Raw genomic sequence first — 14,006 nt, forward strand, 5'->3', positions numbered from 1 at the left:
TTAGTTCTTAGTATATTAGAATAGCTAGAAGGAAACACCTGAAACTGTTGAACTGTAATCCAGTAGCCTTGATTCTTGAAGTTGAGTGTATAACTATATAGCTTTTACGGTGTGATCTTGTGATTGTGAAAACCTTGTGACTGACATCCCTTTATCTAGTATAAAGGCAGATGAGTAAGAAAATAAAGAAAATACATAAATAAAAAATACAGGGGATAAGGGATTTGGGATGTTTTGGGTATTCTTTTTTATTTTTATTTTCTTTGGGGTAATGAAAATGACCTAAAATTGATTGTGGTGATGAATGTACAACTACAAGAAGATGATTCTATGAGTGACTGATTATAAACTTTGAATGATTATATGACATGTGAATATACCTCAATAAAATTGTATTAAAAAAAGAGATGAGGCAAAGAGAAAACAGAGATAGGTGGAGCCAGGAGTAAGACCTAGGCCACAAAGTGTGTGACCTGGTATCCTTTACACTTGGCACAAGTGTGGATCTGTGTTTTCTAGTGATCAAATCAAAGATGGAAACTGATGAGCTACAGGATTTGCAGTGTCCATTCGATAAAAGCAAACTAATGAGCCATGAAGAAAGGACTAATTGTAATAAACACTTCCCAAATATTTTTGTTACAATGACATAAAAAATTATTCCAAGGGACCACATAATTAGAACACTGAATAATAAGACAAAATAACGCCTGCAACAATGTCCTTATAATCAAGCAGTAGTTATGTTTCATGGAGTTCTTCCTGTCTCTTTTTTTTGTTTTTTTAAATTTTTATCGATCAAACAATGTACAAGCACATACATTCTTTTTTTTTACATGGGTAGGCACCGGGAATCAAACCCGGGTCCTCTGGCATGGCAGGCAAGCATTCTTGCCTGCTGAGCCACCGTGGCCTGCCCCAACACATACATTCTTAACATACAAACATTCCATGTGGCATACAATCAATGGCTCACGATATCACCACATAGCTGTATATTTATCACCATGACCATTTTTTTAGAACATATGCATCACTTCAGAAAAACCTCATACCTACCATACTCCTTCCCCTTCTCTCGTTGACTATTAGTATTTCCATCTACCCAATATAAATAATTTTTAATTTTAACATTTGTTCCCCCATTGTTTGTTTATTTTTAAGCCATATGTTTTACTCATCTGTCCATACCATAGACAAAAGGAGCATCAGACACAAGGTTTTCATAGTCACACGTCACATTGTCATGGAGTTATTTCAGTGCAGACAGGAGAAACCATGGCAAGCATGATAAAAGCAATTCTTAGGGGAGAAGAAAGACAGTGGGGGGTATTTGATAGAATTGGAGCACATACACTGCAAGGCAGGCTTAATGTAAAAGGAGACTTTAGAGTACCTAGTGTGACAATAAAAAAGCGAGTATACTTCAAATTTAATAAATAAAAGACTGATTTTTTTTCTTTGGTCATAGTAACATGTAACCACCAGAACCAACTGTAAACCCATCCCAAATGACAACTTCACATCAGTGACTAGGTATAAGAAAGCTTAAGTCACTCAATGAAAACGCCATGCTCTGAAAATAAGTCATTCAACTCAGGGCCCAGGAAGATTGAGATGAAAATGTGAAAAAAAAAAAGGGCAGGAAGAAGAAGGGGAATAATGCAGACATCTAAACAAGAGGTAAAAAGGACCTGACTTAAGGAATTGGTAGTAAAAATGGGAAGGAAAGGGATAAATTTCAGGAGGATTTTAAAAGAATGAGGTATGACTAGTGATTGGATGTGGAGGGCTGGTGGAGGCATCGAATTTCACTGAATATCTGAGCGTTGTGGTGTTAAAACCGGGTGTTGAAAAGGAGAGCCGATTCCAGAACCAATAATAACTTTGCTTTTAAAAATATTCTATTCATGAGGCTGATGTTACACTTCCAAAAGTGAGAAGATCTCCAGGGTGGTGCTCTGCAAGCCAGGAAAACAAAGGAGAAGGGCACAGAAGAAAGGTGGCTCAGGGTAAAACTCAGGACAGTGTTTCTTCAAGTGAGGACTGAGGGAGGTCACCTGTGTCCTAATCACCTGGGCTCACCCTCAACTTGCCGGTAGAACATGGAAGCAGTGTAAACATGCTTCTTATGAAAGTTCTTATGAACCTTCAAAGTTTGAGAACCTCTGGCTCAGGGAATGCTTGCATATAGGAAGCAGGGAGAAGAGCAAATGGCTAAAACTGGGAGCACCTGGCTTCTGTAAGGGTGGAAAGTAAAGTGGAGAACTTTATTGGATGCTATATACATTTTCTTCAGTTTCAAAATCTGCTTTCTATACTACTTCAACCAAGGGCTCTAACTGATTTCTCAGGAATATTTCCTCATGGAAAAAAGCTCTGTGGTATTATCATCCTAGACCAAGTGGAATTGGGTACTCTTTTCCTTGGACTGTAATAAGCTATAAAATTCAGAAACGAATGAAGTAATATTTTATGGCCAAGAGTGTCACTTAATTCACCCCAGATGATGTAAAATAATAGTAGGAATTGACTAAAATATGTTCACTATTTAATTTTAGAGAATCAAATCTTATTGCCTACACATTTCATGTGACATTTTAAAATATGAAATTAAAAAATTAAATACATTAAAAACACAGCAAGTGTATTCAACGTTGTGTTGGAAGTTCTAGCCAGAGCAATTAGGCAAGAAAAAGAAATACAAGGCATCAAAATTGGAAAGGAAGAAGTAAAACTATCACTGTTCGCAGATGATATACTATAGGTCGAAAACCCTGAAAAATTCACAGCAAAACTACTAGAGCTAATTAATGAGTACAATCTGAGGGGGAAATCAAGAAAAAATTCCATTTACAACTGCAACCAAAAGAATAAAATATTTAGGGATAAACTTAACTAAAGATACAAAAGGCCTATACAAAGAAAAACTACAAGAAATTGTCAAAAGAAATCACAGAAGACCTAAATAAATGGAAGGGCATACCGTGTTCATGGGTTGGAAGACTAAATATAATTAAGATGTCAATTTTACCTAAATTGATTTACAGATTCAATGCAATACCAATTAAAATCCCAAAAACTTACTTTTCAGAAATAGAAAAACCAATAACCACATTTATCTGGAGGGGCACGGTGCCCTGAATAGCTAAAAATATCCTGAGAAAGAAAAATGAAGTTGGAGGTCTCACGCTACCTGACTTTAAGGCATATTATGAAGCTACAGTGGTCAAAACAGCAGGGTACTGGCATAAAGATAGATATATCGACCAATGGAATCGAATAGAGTGCTCAGATATAGACCCTCTCATCTATGGACATTTGATCTTTGATAAGGCAGTCAAGCCAACTCACCTGAGACAGAACAGTCTCTTCAATAAATGGTGCCTAGAGAACTGGATATCCATATACAAAAGAATGAAAGGGGATTCATATCTCACACCCTATACAAAAATAAACTTAAAATGGATCAAAGACCTAAACATTAGATCTAAGACCATAAAACTTTTAGAAGAAAATGCAGGGAAACAACTTATCAATCTTATCATAGGAGGAGGTTTCCTAGACCTTACACCCAAAGTACGAGCATTGAAGAAAGAAAGAAAGAAAGAAATGGGAACTCCTCAAAATTAAATACTTTTGTGCATCAAAGATCTTCATCAAGAAAGTAAAAAGACAGCCTACACAATGGGAGACAATATTTGGAAATGATAGCTCAGATAAAGGTCTAGTATCCAGGATATATAAAGAGATTGTTCAACTCATTAATAAAAAGACAGACAACTCAATTACAAAATGGGCAAAAGACATGAACAGACACTTCTCAGAAGAGGAAATACAAATGGCCAAATGGCACATGAAAAGATGCTCAACTTCCCTGGCTATTAGGGAAATGCAAATCAAAACCACCATGAGATATCATCTCACACCTACCAGAATAGCCATATCAATAAAATAGAAAATGACAAGTGCTGGAGAGGATGTGGAGAAAGAGGCACATTTATCCACTGTTGATGGGAACGTCAAATGGTACAACCGCTGTGGAAGACAGTGTGACGGTTCCTCAGGAAGCTAAGTGTAGAACTGCCACATGATCCAGCAATACCACTGCTGGGTATCTACTCAGAGGACATGAGGGCAAGCACAAAAATGGACATTTGCAAACCTATGTTTATGGCAGCATTATTTACAATTGCCAAGAGATGGAAACAGCCAAAATGCCCATCAACAGACGAGTGGCTAAGCAAGCTGTGGTATACACATATGATGGAATATTACACAGCTGTAAGACAGAATAAAAGTACAGCAAGTAACTCTCCATTCTCTATCCCCCACTTTGAATCTTTTAGAAATAGTGTTTCTACCATGCACAATCTATGTCTCATGTGTGAGTTGTAAGAATCCACTGGCGTTGCAACCAGAGATGTAGGTTCTTTTCTTTGATTATGGGTAAATTATCTCAGGAGTTCACAAACTTTTATGTTTACTTTAAGCCCTAGAGTTCTTTCTGATAACCTAGTAAGTGAGTTATTAAGGATCCTTAAACTCGACACAGGCACTACTTGAGACTATAAATCAATGAGCACAAGCCCATAGTCTTCTCTTTTGTAATAATAGGCTTTCCACACATTTCTTTCCAAATCTGTCACCACAGAGTTCTTTCCACTAAGGAAAAATAGGTTAGGCAAGTCACGATCAAAAACATTTGAAATCACTGCTCCATTTTATTACAGATTCTAGCTTGCATATGAAGTGCCAGTGTTAATTCTGCAGACTAAGACCCCTTCATTCCATAAAACTTATAAAAGAGGATACCTGGAAAGAGTACTACAGAAAAGCAAGTGATTAATTCAGCAAGTTAAATGCCTGCTAAAATCTGTTAAAATATGTCTTAGAATGCAACCTAAGTCAAGAATATTGAAAAGCAGAGGCAGGAATTAAGGACCTACCAGAAATACAAAGTTAATTAAATTGCTGGCAAAAATGTAGTCATGTGTAATTTCACCCTACTAGCCTAACAAATTCCTTTTCTTCTGTTCTTTTTCTCTATTTTTAGAGTCTCTCAGATTTATGAATCCTTTCTGGATCTTCTAGCTGGAGCATCTGCTGGATCCAAGGGACTGCTCTTTTCAGAAGAAGGAGATTGGTGAAGTCAATCAGATACAGGAGGAATACAAATTAAAAAACGAAAGTCAACCAAGAGAAGTCACCACAGTGTGAAGAGGATAATGTTTCAGGATAGGAAAGAGATTATTAGAGTTACTGAAAATGCAAACAGAATGAGAAACAAATAACACAGGTAATAAAACCAAAATCATTAAATAAATTAAAGATATCCATTTCTTTCACACAGTTTGTGAAAATGTTGGTACCAGAACACTGGAAGAATGCTCATAAACAATTCTAGTAGGGAAATGAAGCTAATGAATTAATATGAATGCAGAAAAGAAAACAATGACATGGGCCTAAAGTTTAATTGAAAAATGCTGATTTCACTTCAGTATATATTGAAAATTTTTCATTTACATTTCCAGATTTGGGAAGAAAGTGAGTTGTGATAAATGTTTTTAGTGGTTAGTTGTTTGAGTTGTGTGTGGTGACAATGGCTAACACTCCATTATCAAACTGTAAGTGTACTCATAATATTCAATAGTAGTATGGCAGTTAGGAAAATAATAGATACTTACCAGGACTGCACTCCTGGGCTACAAGGTTAAGAACTTCAACAGCTGCTGGACACTGTTGTATGAATTCTTCACAAAATAAGCTGTCTTCTAAAAGCTGGGCCATGACCAGGCATGCTCTTAATATTAAAAGATTTATAACATTTCAAAGTCATCAATGTAAATTCTCTAAAAAAGTCAACTATGAAAAACATTTCAATCAATTTTGTCCCCCAGTTTACACTAGGTTCAACTACCCATTCCACTTGCTTTTTTCTGAGCTGGAACTGGCTTATAATACATAAATAACTTGTCCTACACAGTAACTGCTGACATTACATGGGCAATCAGAAAAGGGAAAAATGATCCATCTTCACTAAATGGAGAGAAATCAGTACCCTCCCTTAAGAGCTTTTCCTAACATGCACACCAGAGACCCTACTGGTACTTTAGGAACAAAAGGGTTCCAAAAGCTTGGGAAATCCATATGCTAATCTCTCTCACCTGATTCAAAATATGAACTAGAACGTTCAGAGAAATGCCATTGTCAAACAAAACAAAACAAAAAAACCCACAGCAGAACTGATTACTGCTGCAAAAATATTTATTTGCAGGAAGAGAAAGGTTTTCCTCTCCAATACCAATGAATGCGTGTATTTCCTAATTTTCACATCATCAGTTTGGAAAGTGATAAACCAGATATGTACTGATATGGCCCAAACCATTATAAAAGGCTTAGTGACCAAGGAATTTCTGTGATAGAATAACATTCATTTATAAAGCAAATCAGTGGAGTCTTATGTATGTGTCCTACAGAGCCACTTCAATTGTTTGTTGATTTTCCTAGGTGAATAACCAACTTTAATTTTGAAGTGCAGTTGGGGAATGCAGAAAACTAGTAAAAATAAAACAACAACAAAAAAAGTGTGGCATAAGCTTTAAGCCGTGGACCCACTAAGCCCAGGGTGGAGGGGCCCACACCAAGGACTCCTGCTGGCTTGCACTGCCTCAGCAAGTTAGAGGGTCTTTGGAGGGTGCTCACCTTGTTCTTATTTCAGCCAGGAGCCGCACGACTGCCATCACAGGAGCTGACCCATCTCCTGTTGCAGGAAGTGAGGTATGAATAGAGAGACTTCCCTCCTGAGGAAGCAACATGGACTGGACTGCCTGTACTACCTTCTCAGTAATGGACAGTTTATGAAGAGGCAATGCCTGATGGCGGTGGTGGTGGTGGGGCATGGCAAAAAGTTAAATTCAAGTAGTTAGTTTATAAGAAATGAGGGTGTTATTATTATCTGGAGTTAATTCTTAAATTTTCAGTTAAAAAAATAAAATCACCACTCAGAAAACTGCAAAACAATTTAAAATATAATATACTGTGGAATATTCCTAACCCACAAAGACATGAATTTTGTCATCTAGATGAAAATTTCATAGACATTACCATTAAATACTTATAACAAATATATAAACACACTTTGCAAGTAAAATTTAAGATAATCAAGTTAGAGCTTCTATACTGTGCGTGTATGTGCACATTATTCACGACGGTACAGTTACCATTTGCAGTGACATTTTATGATGCATTTAAAAATCACCTTACCTCTGATCTTGGAACACAAAGTCTAGACAATGGAATAGTCAATGTGTCTGATGCTTGCGAAGTCTTTCTACAGTCTATGGGTGGGAATCTGACTGTAGCTATACCTTCCTGTTCATTGATGGAAGCCACTACTCCAACACTTCCTGAGATTCCTCTACCTAAAACCTAGAGATAGAGATAGATTAGCACTACCTACCAGCTCTCAGGGGGTAAGCAGCTATCTCCTGCAGCAAGTGAGAAGAATAAATTCTACAGTTGTCATTATTGGCACTACAGTCTGTTTATTGCAATGCAGATAGTAAACTCTGGATTTGAATTCAAATAATAGGCCGTATAATGGCAAGACAATCATAACACACCATCATCTCAAACTCTCAGTTCTAAAATATTGCTGATATTAATAACACTGAAGAACACAAGTAATTTAGTTAACATTACATAGTACTACATTTAAACTGACTGAATAATTTGTAGTATAGTGCAGATCAGAATTCATGACTTTGTCTGACTCCTTATTTAGCCTTAAGGAACAAGTTTTTTTTTTCCAACTGGGTTGAAAAAACTTGTCTTAGAGATGATCAATTAATCAATGGATGCTATATATAGGGAAAGCAATGACTTTGGGGAAAATAAATAAAGATGGGTACCTGAACTTCAGACCCTATCTTGATTGTCTCTTTGAAGCCTCCAAGTGCACACAGTGCGGCGATGGCCTGCCGGGCAATTCTCTGAAGTTTAGCAAGTTTTCTGCCACTGCTGCTGCCATTTTCTAGAATGCTCTCTGCATGCTTTCCCAATTGCGGAATATACATCAATGCACGAGACAGAACCTAAATGTAAGAAGCAGCCCATGTACTAAAAATTAAAGCTTCAGCTGTTTTTTTTTGTGTTTGCTTGTTTTTAGCATGGGCAGGCTCCGGGAATCAAATCCAGGTTTTTGGCATGGCAGGTGAGAATTCTGCCACTGAGCCACCATTGCTCACCCTTTTTTTTCTTTGCTTCAGCTGTTTTGATAACAGGATAATGGTGTGCCTAAAACAGTATCTAGGTCCTATGTATTGAAGGAACTCTGGATATAGGAGGGACCAAATAATTATCTGATAGAATCAGTAGCATTTGCATATATTTGCCTTATGTATCTGACAGAATTAGAAAAAATGCACAACCTCAAAGCATGGGAGAATCAAACACTGTGCTAATAAAACCCCTAAACTAAAGCAATTGCTTGTCCAAAGGAAAACCATTGATACTGCCAATATCTCAACACTCTTGGTAATTACCTTTAGAATAGGTGGTAAGCAATTCAATTTGACAAAGGACTCTGTGAAAGGGGGGATGATTACAGATCTATAGTTTTGAGGAAGCTGGACTATTGTTTGTATGATGTATCACTTACTGACAGAGCATCTAAGGTAGCATCTAGGTAGGTTATCCTTAGGACTTAGTAGGTACACCTAACAGATCCAATAAACCAAGACAGGATGATTTCCTAATGTCAGTACCAATTTAACACAAGCAAGAAAAAGAAACAAGGACTGCTATTCTTTTCCAGAGAGGACAGTCCTGTCTTTGCAAAATTGGCACTGGCAGCAACAGGAGACGTAGATTAACAGAACTGAAACCGCTAACTCAAACTCCAGGGAAAAAATAGCAGGTATATCTGGCCAATTTGGGAACTCTCTCTTTATTAAAAAGCCCCATGCTAGGCATGATCTAAATGCTGGAACTGAACACGAACTTTCTCCTCACTTCTTCAGTGAAACAGCAACAATGTACAAACCTTTTCTGCTGTTGTGGTCCATATTTGAGCAGCATTTGATTCAGGCGCCATTAGCAAGCTGTGAAGCAAGGCAATCACTTCTGCAGCCATGCTGTTTGCCACATGCCCACTGATAAAGGGTCGGACAGGATCAGTCCTGCAAGTGTTAACATGGAAAATGATTGGTGTCTAGTGATTGTTAAAAATGAAGATAAGGGCGGGCCGCGGTGGCTCAGCGGGCAAAGTGCTTGCCTGCTATGCCGGAGGACCTCGGTTCGATTCCCGGCCCCAGCCCATGTAACGAAAACGGAGAAACAAAATACAATAAAACAAGAAAATGTTTAAAAAAGATGTTTCCCTTTCTTCCTCTCTTCCTTCCTTCTATCCTTCCTTCCTTCTCTCTGTCTTTCCTTTAAAAAAAAAAAAAATGAAGATAAGAGGCTTTCAGGGTTAGCATCAGAGGAAATGTTTTCTATTTATACAAGAAAAAGTAGATTTTGTTGATGGAGACAAAGAAAAACTAAATTATCACTTGGAAGAATTCATGCCTTCATATTCTTTCTGGTATATGAAGAATCCTGTGACACTACGAACCTCAAACTTTTTATTACATAGGCCATCAGGTTCAAGGAAAAGACCTTTTCCTGGCTTGTAAGCACAAAACACCTGGAACAAACTTCCCAGTGGCAATGTGCATTCATCCCTTCAATTCCTAGAAAGAAGTTTATGTATACAGTTGTGGTGGTGAAGAAACACACACACACACACACACACACACATATATTTATATATATATTTTTTTGGTGACAAAACCTGTGAACGAACAAAAGAAATATATTTTGAAAGAAGGAAAGGTAGCAAGAGCAGAGTTTATTAAGACTCAAAAAAGCCTGTAAATGGTATTCTTGGTCAGGGACTTTCTTAGAAAAAATAATGTCCTGGCTATAAATGTCTAACCAGCCAGGAGTATCTCTCCGTGCTCTTACATTACTGTCTCAGAGCTACCTGGATGATTGGCACTCACTGACCCTCAGACTCCACTTGGAGAGCAATTCCTACAACAAATAGGTTTAATTTTAAGCTCTCAGTACTCATTTCTAGCAAGTCAAGGGAATGGTATACAATTCAAACCCTAAAAGCAGACCCTTTGGAGTGATTGCTTAATATGTGTAGCGTGTTTAACTAGATGGAACTAAATGTGTGGAAATGGACAGAGATAACAGGAGCACGCTATTGTGGGAATAATTAACATGCTGAGTGGTGTGCGAATGCAGTGGAAAGGGAAAATTTAGAGTTATGTATGTCACCAGAAGGAAAGTTGAGTTAAAACATGGTAATATATGATACCATGAATCTTGTGGTGAAGAATATCTGTGATTAGCTGTACAAATACTAAAAAGTTCTTTCAAGAAAAGGAACAAATACATGACACTATTACAAGGAATTAATAACAGAGGAGTATATGGGGAAAATGTATGTATTGCAAACTTCAACTACAGTTAATAATATTTTAATATTCTTTCAACAACAGTAACAAAAGTACCACACCAATACTAATGGTCAATAAAGGGGGGGGGAATAAGGGTTATGGGAGGGTTTGAGTTTCCTTTTTTCTTTTTATTTCTTTTTTGGTGTAATGAAAATGTTCCAAAATTGATCACGGGGACGTATATACAACCATGTGATGATACTGTGAATTAATGATTGTGTTCTTTGGATGGGTTGTTTGTTGTGTGAATATATCTCAGTAAAATTACATTTAAAACAACAACAACAGATCCACTAAAAAGTAAATCTGAAAAGAGTGGAAAGGTTTTACTTTGTGGAGGGTTTTACCTGGCAAGCTCAGAGTTCCTCTCTCGGCAAATGGACGTTTGGGCGGTTTTCTTTTTGTCTCCTGTGGACAGCCCACTCACAGCCTCTGCGTTGACTGATTCCACAGGTGGCCCGACACTGACAATGAGGCCTGACTGTGCCCACTTGGTTGCTTTCCGGAGAGCAGCTGCAGCCTCTTCTGTAATCACTTCACAACAGCCACCCTGGTGGTCAGTTTGAAGACATTTGGGATAGTCATTTCACTCTTCTTAGGACTACAGTTTTAAAAACCTGTTTTCCCCCATCAATTAACAAAAGTGATACAGGCTCATTTGCACAAATTCAAACATTAAGATGTAATATACAGAAAGTTAAATTTCCACAGGCAATCCATGCCCTCCCCCAGTCAGAGATAACCGTTAGTCCTCAAGATTTTTTCCCAGACAAATTCTAAGATAATCACTGGGTCTCACTACACAGAGCTTTTCAATTTGCTTTTATCAATTACTGATATATTATGAATACTTTCTTGTATCATTATCTAGAGATCTACCTTTTTTTTGCATGGGCAGGCACAGGGAATTGAACCCGGGTCTCGGGCATGGCAGGCGAAAACTCTGCCTGCTGAGCCACCATGGTCCGCCCCTTCATTATTTTTTATAGTTGCATAGTATCATTACATGGACGTAACGATTTCTTTAACCAACCCGTTTATAGGTAGCTGGATTCTACTTTGATTGCAGTGAACATGCTTGTGTGCTTATCTCTGGATATTTGAGAATACCTGCTTTTCCTCCCTTGACAGTAATGGGTATAAACAATCTTTCTTAACTTGTACTTGTTTGACAGGTAAAGTAAAATTACTATTGCTTTTATTTCTTTCTGTTAATTACATGTGAGCCTGGGCATAATTTTATATTTCTATGGTTTATTTGTCTTTATTTCTCATTATCCATTATTCTCTTAACCTTTCACTTCTCACTTTCAAACTATTCTTAGGCTGTAAAACTTTCTTAAAAGAGCTAAGGAAAAATCTCAGGCTTAAAATTAAGAGCCGTAACGTGGGACAGAGATCTTGGAATGAGCTGAGACTTAGCATCAAGGGATTGAGAAAACCTTAAAAGGGGGAAGAGTGAAATGAGACTAAGTGTCAATGGCTGAGAGATTCCAAACAGAGTCCAGAGGTTATCCTGGAAGTTATTCTTATGCATCAAGTAGATATCATCTTGTTATTCAAGATGTAATGGAGAGGCTGGAGGGAACTGCCTGAAAATGTAGAGCTGTGTTTCAGTAGCCATGTTTCTTGAGGATGATTGAATAATGATACAGCTGTCACAATGTGACTGTGTGACTGTGAAAACCTTGTGTCTGATGCTCCTTTTTTCTACCTTGTTGACAGATGAGTAGAACATATGGAATAAAAATAAATAAATAATAGGGGAACAAATGTTAAAATAAATTTAGTTTGAAATGCTAGTGATCAGTGAAAGCGAGGGGTAAGGGGTATGGTAGGTACAATCTTTTTTTTTTTTTCTTTCCTGTGTTCGTTTTATTTCTTTTTCTATTTTCTTTTTATTTCTTTTTCTGAATTAATGCAAATGTTCTAAGAAATTATGAATATGCAACTAAGTGATGATATTGTGAATTACTGATTATATATGTTGATGTTTTATTTGGTTTCTTAATTTTTTAATTAATAAATAAATTTAAAAAAAACAACTAAATATAGGGTAACGGTGGCACAGTGGCAGAGTTCTTGCCTGCCATGCCAGAGACCCGGGTTCATTTCCCAGTGCCTGCCCATGCAAAAAAATAAATAAATATATTTCTGGTTTAAAAAAAAAAATTAAGAGCCGTAAATGTTAAAATATAAAATTGATTCTGATTAGTTCTTTTTCAGATGGCTTCAGTTAAGCCATTGGTCTCAACTTCCCAAATTGCTTCTTAGTGGGAACTTGAACTAATTAAAAAAAAAAAAGATTCTCCCAAAAATCTAAAGCATGACAAATGCTCCTAAATCAGGGTATTGTCAGAACAGGTTTCTCCACATTAAAGTTACCTTTGTCATATCTCGATCCATTTTCACAACTTTCTCCATGTTGGCGCCAGTACCAAGTCGGAAGGGCCGTCCTTCTGAGCTACTAAAAAAGGAAAGACAAAGAGGGACGAGGACCTTAGAAATGCCATCAAAGGAGAGGTAGCCTAGTAATGGTGAGGACACCACTATGTGCTCAACAGGTTTTTCAAATCCACAGAGACATTTTCAATTTGTTCAAAAGGAAATGATTTGTCACTGCTTTATTAATTGTTGAACTTATAGGGACTGAAGCAACAGTTCTTTTTAGAGTTGTAATTCTATCTGATAATTTACCCTAAAAAGATGTACAAACTACAAATTAAAAAGTCAAAAAAAAAAAAACCGATGATCTGAACCTATACTAAATGGAAGGCCTGGCACATAGAAGGCCTTCAGTAAATTATCTAAATCCCAAAGTGAGGGAACTTTAACAGCAGGATACTGGAGGCTTGTTGCCACAGAACATTGGATCTTTTTTTTTTTCTTCATAATTCAGCATCTCTGGCCTCCTAAAACTGGCTTTCCAAAAAATCTTTCACCAAATTTGCACCATGGCATTTTGCAATGCCCAAGAATGTTTCTTAGATATTTATTCAATTAAACACTAACCTGCCCTGACCCTGCTTAATTCATACCATTATCCCCTTAGTTCTTTCAGTTGCCATAATGGTAGACAAAGGATCCACTTTGAGCATGACAACATTATCTCCAAGTCATTTATTTGAAGAGAGGAGGATGCTACCTGAGACATAAATGCCTGGCCTAAATTTCCTTGTGCTATGTGGCAGGCCTTCCTATCGCTCAGGCTCTAACAGGACCCTGCAGGCTGGTGATATGTGGATGATAATTATATTTTTACTTTCTTGTTGTACAATCATACCATTCATACTTGAATGAATTAGATGAATTAGAGCTTTAAATGTTTCTCTTATTTCTCTACCTGACAATCAATAGTATCCCCCAAACTTACTGATGGCTAAAGATGCTAATAATTGAAACTGATCTGCATCATTCCTTCTTGAAGTAAAGTCACACTACAAAGATTCCACTGGTCACAAACAATACATTCTTAACAAGGCTCTAGCCCTC

The 14,006-nt window shown here is 37.2% G+C and overlaps 1 protein-coding gene across 5 annotated transcripts in view; it reads right to left on the reverse strand.

Annotated features, from left to right (window-relative positions):
* The window catches only part of HECTD4 (HECT domain E3 ubiquitin protein ligase 4), a 282,965-nt gene that overhangs the window by 77,546 nt on the left and 191,413 nt on the right, over positions 1-14,006 (reverse strand). For all 5 annotated transcript variants that reach the window (XM_077159888.1, XM_077159886.1, XM_077159887.1 and 2 more), the window contains exons 38-44: positions 12,900-12,981; positions 10,862-11,064; positions 9,047-9,182; positions 7,914-8,096; positions 7,267-7,431; positions 6,706-6,875; positions 5,688-5,803 (exon numbers count right to left, since the gene is read on the reverse strand). In XM_077159888.1, coding sequence (XP_077016003.1) covers positions 5,688-5,803; positions 6,706-6,875; positions 7,267-7,431; positions 7,914-8,096; positions 9,047-9,182; positions 10,862-11,064; positions 12,900-12,981 — 1,055 coding nt within the window. The remainder of the gene's footprint in view (positions 1-5,687; positions 5,804-6,705; positions 6,876-7,266; positions 7,432-7,913; positions 8,097-9,046; positions 9,183-10,861; positions 11,065-12,899; positions 12,982-14,006) is intronic.

This window comes from Tamandua tetradactyla, chromosome 5 (assembly GCF_023851605.1).
Source record: "Tamandua tetradactyla isolate mTamTet1 chromosome 5, mTamTet1.pri, whole genome shotgun sequence".
Lineage (NCBI taxonomy): Eukaryota > Metazoa > Chordata > Mammalia > Pilosa > Myrmecophagidae > Tamandua > Tamandua tetradactyla.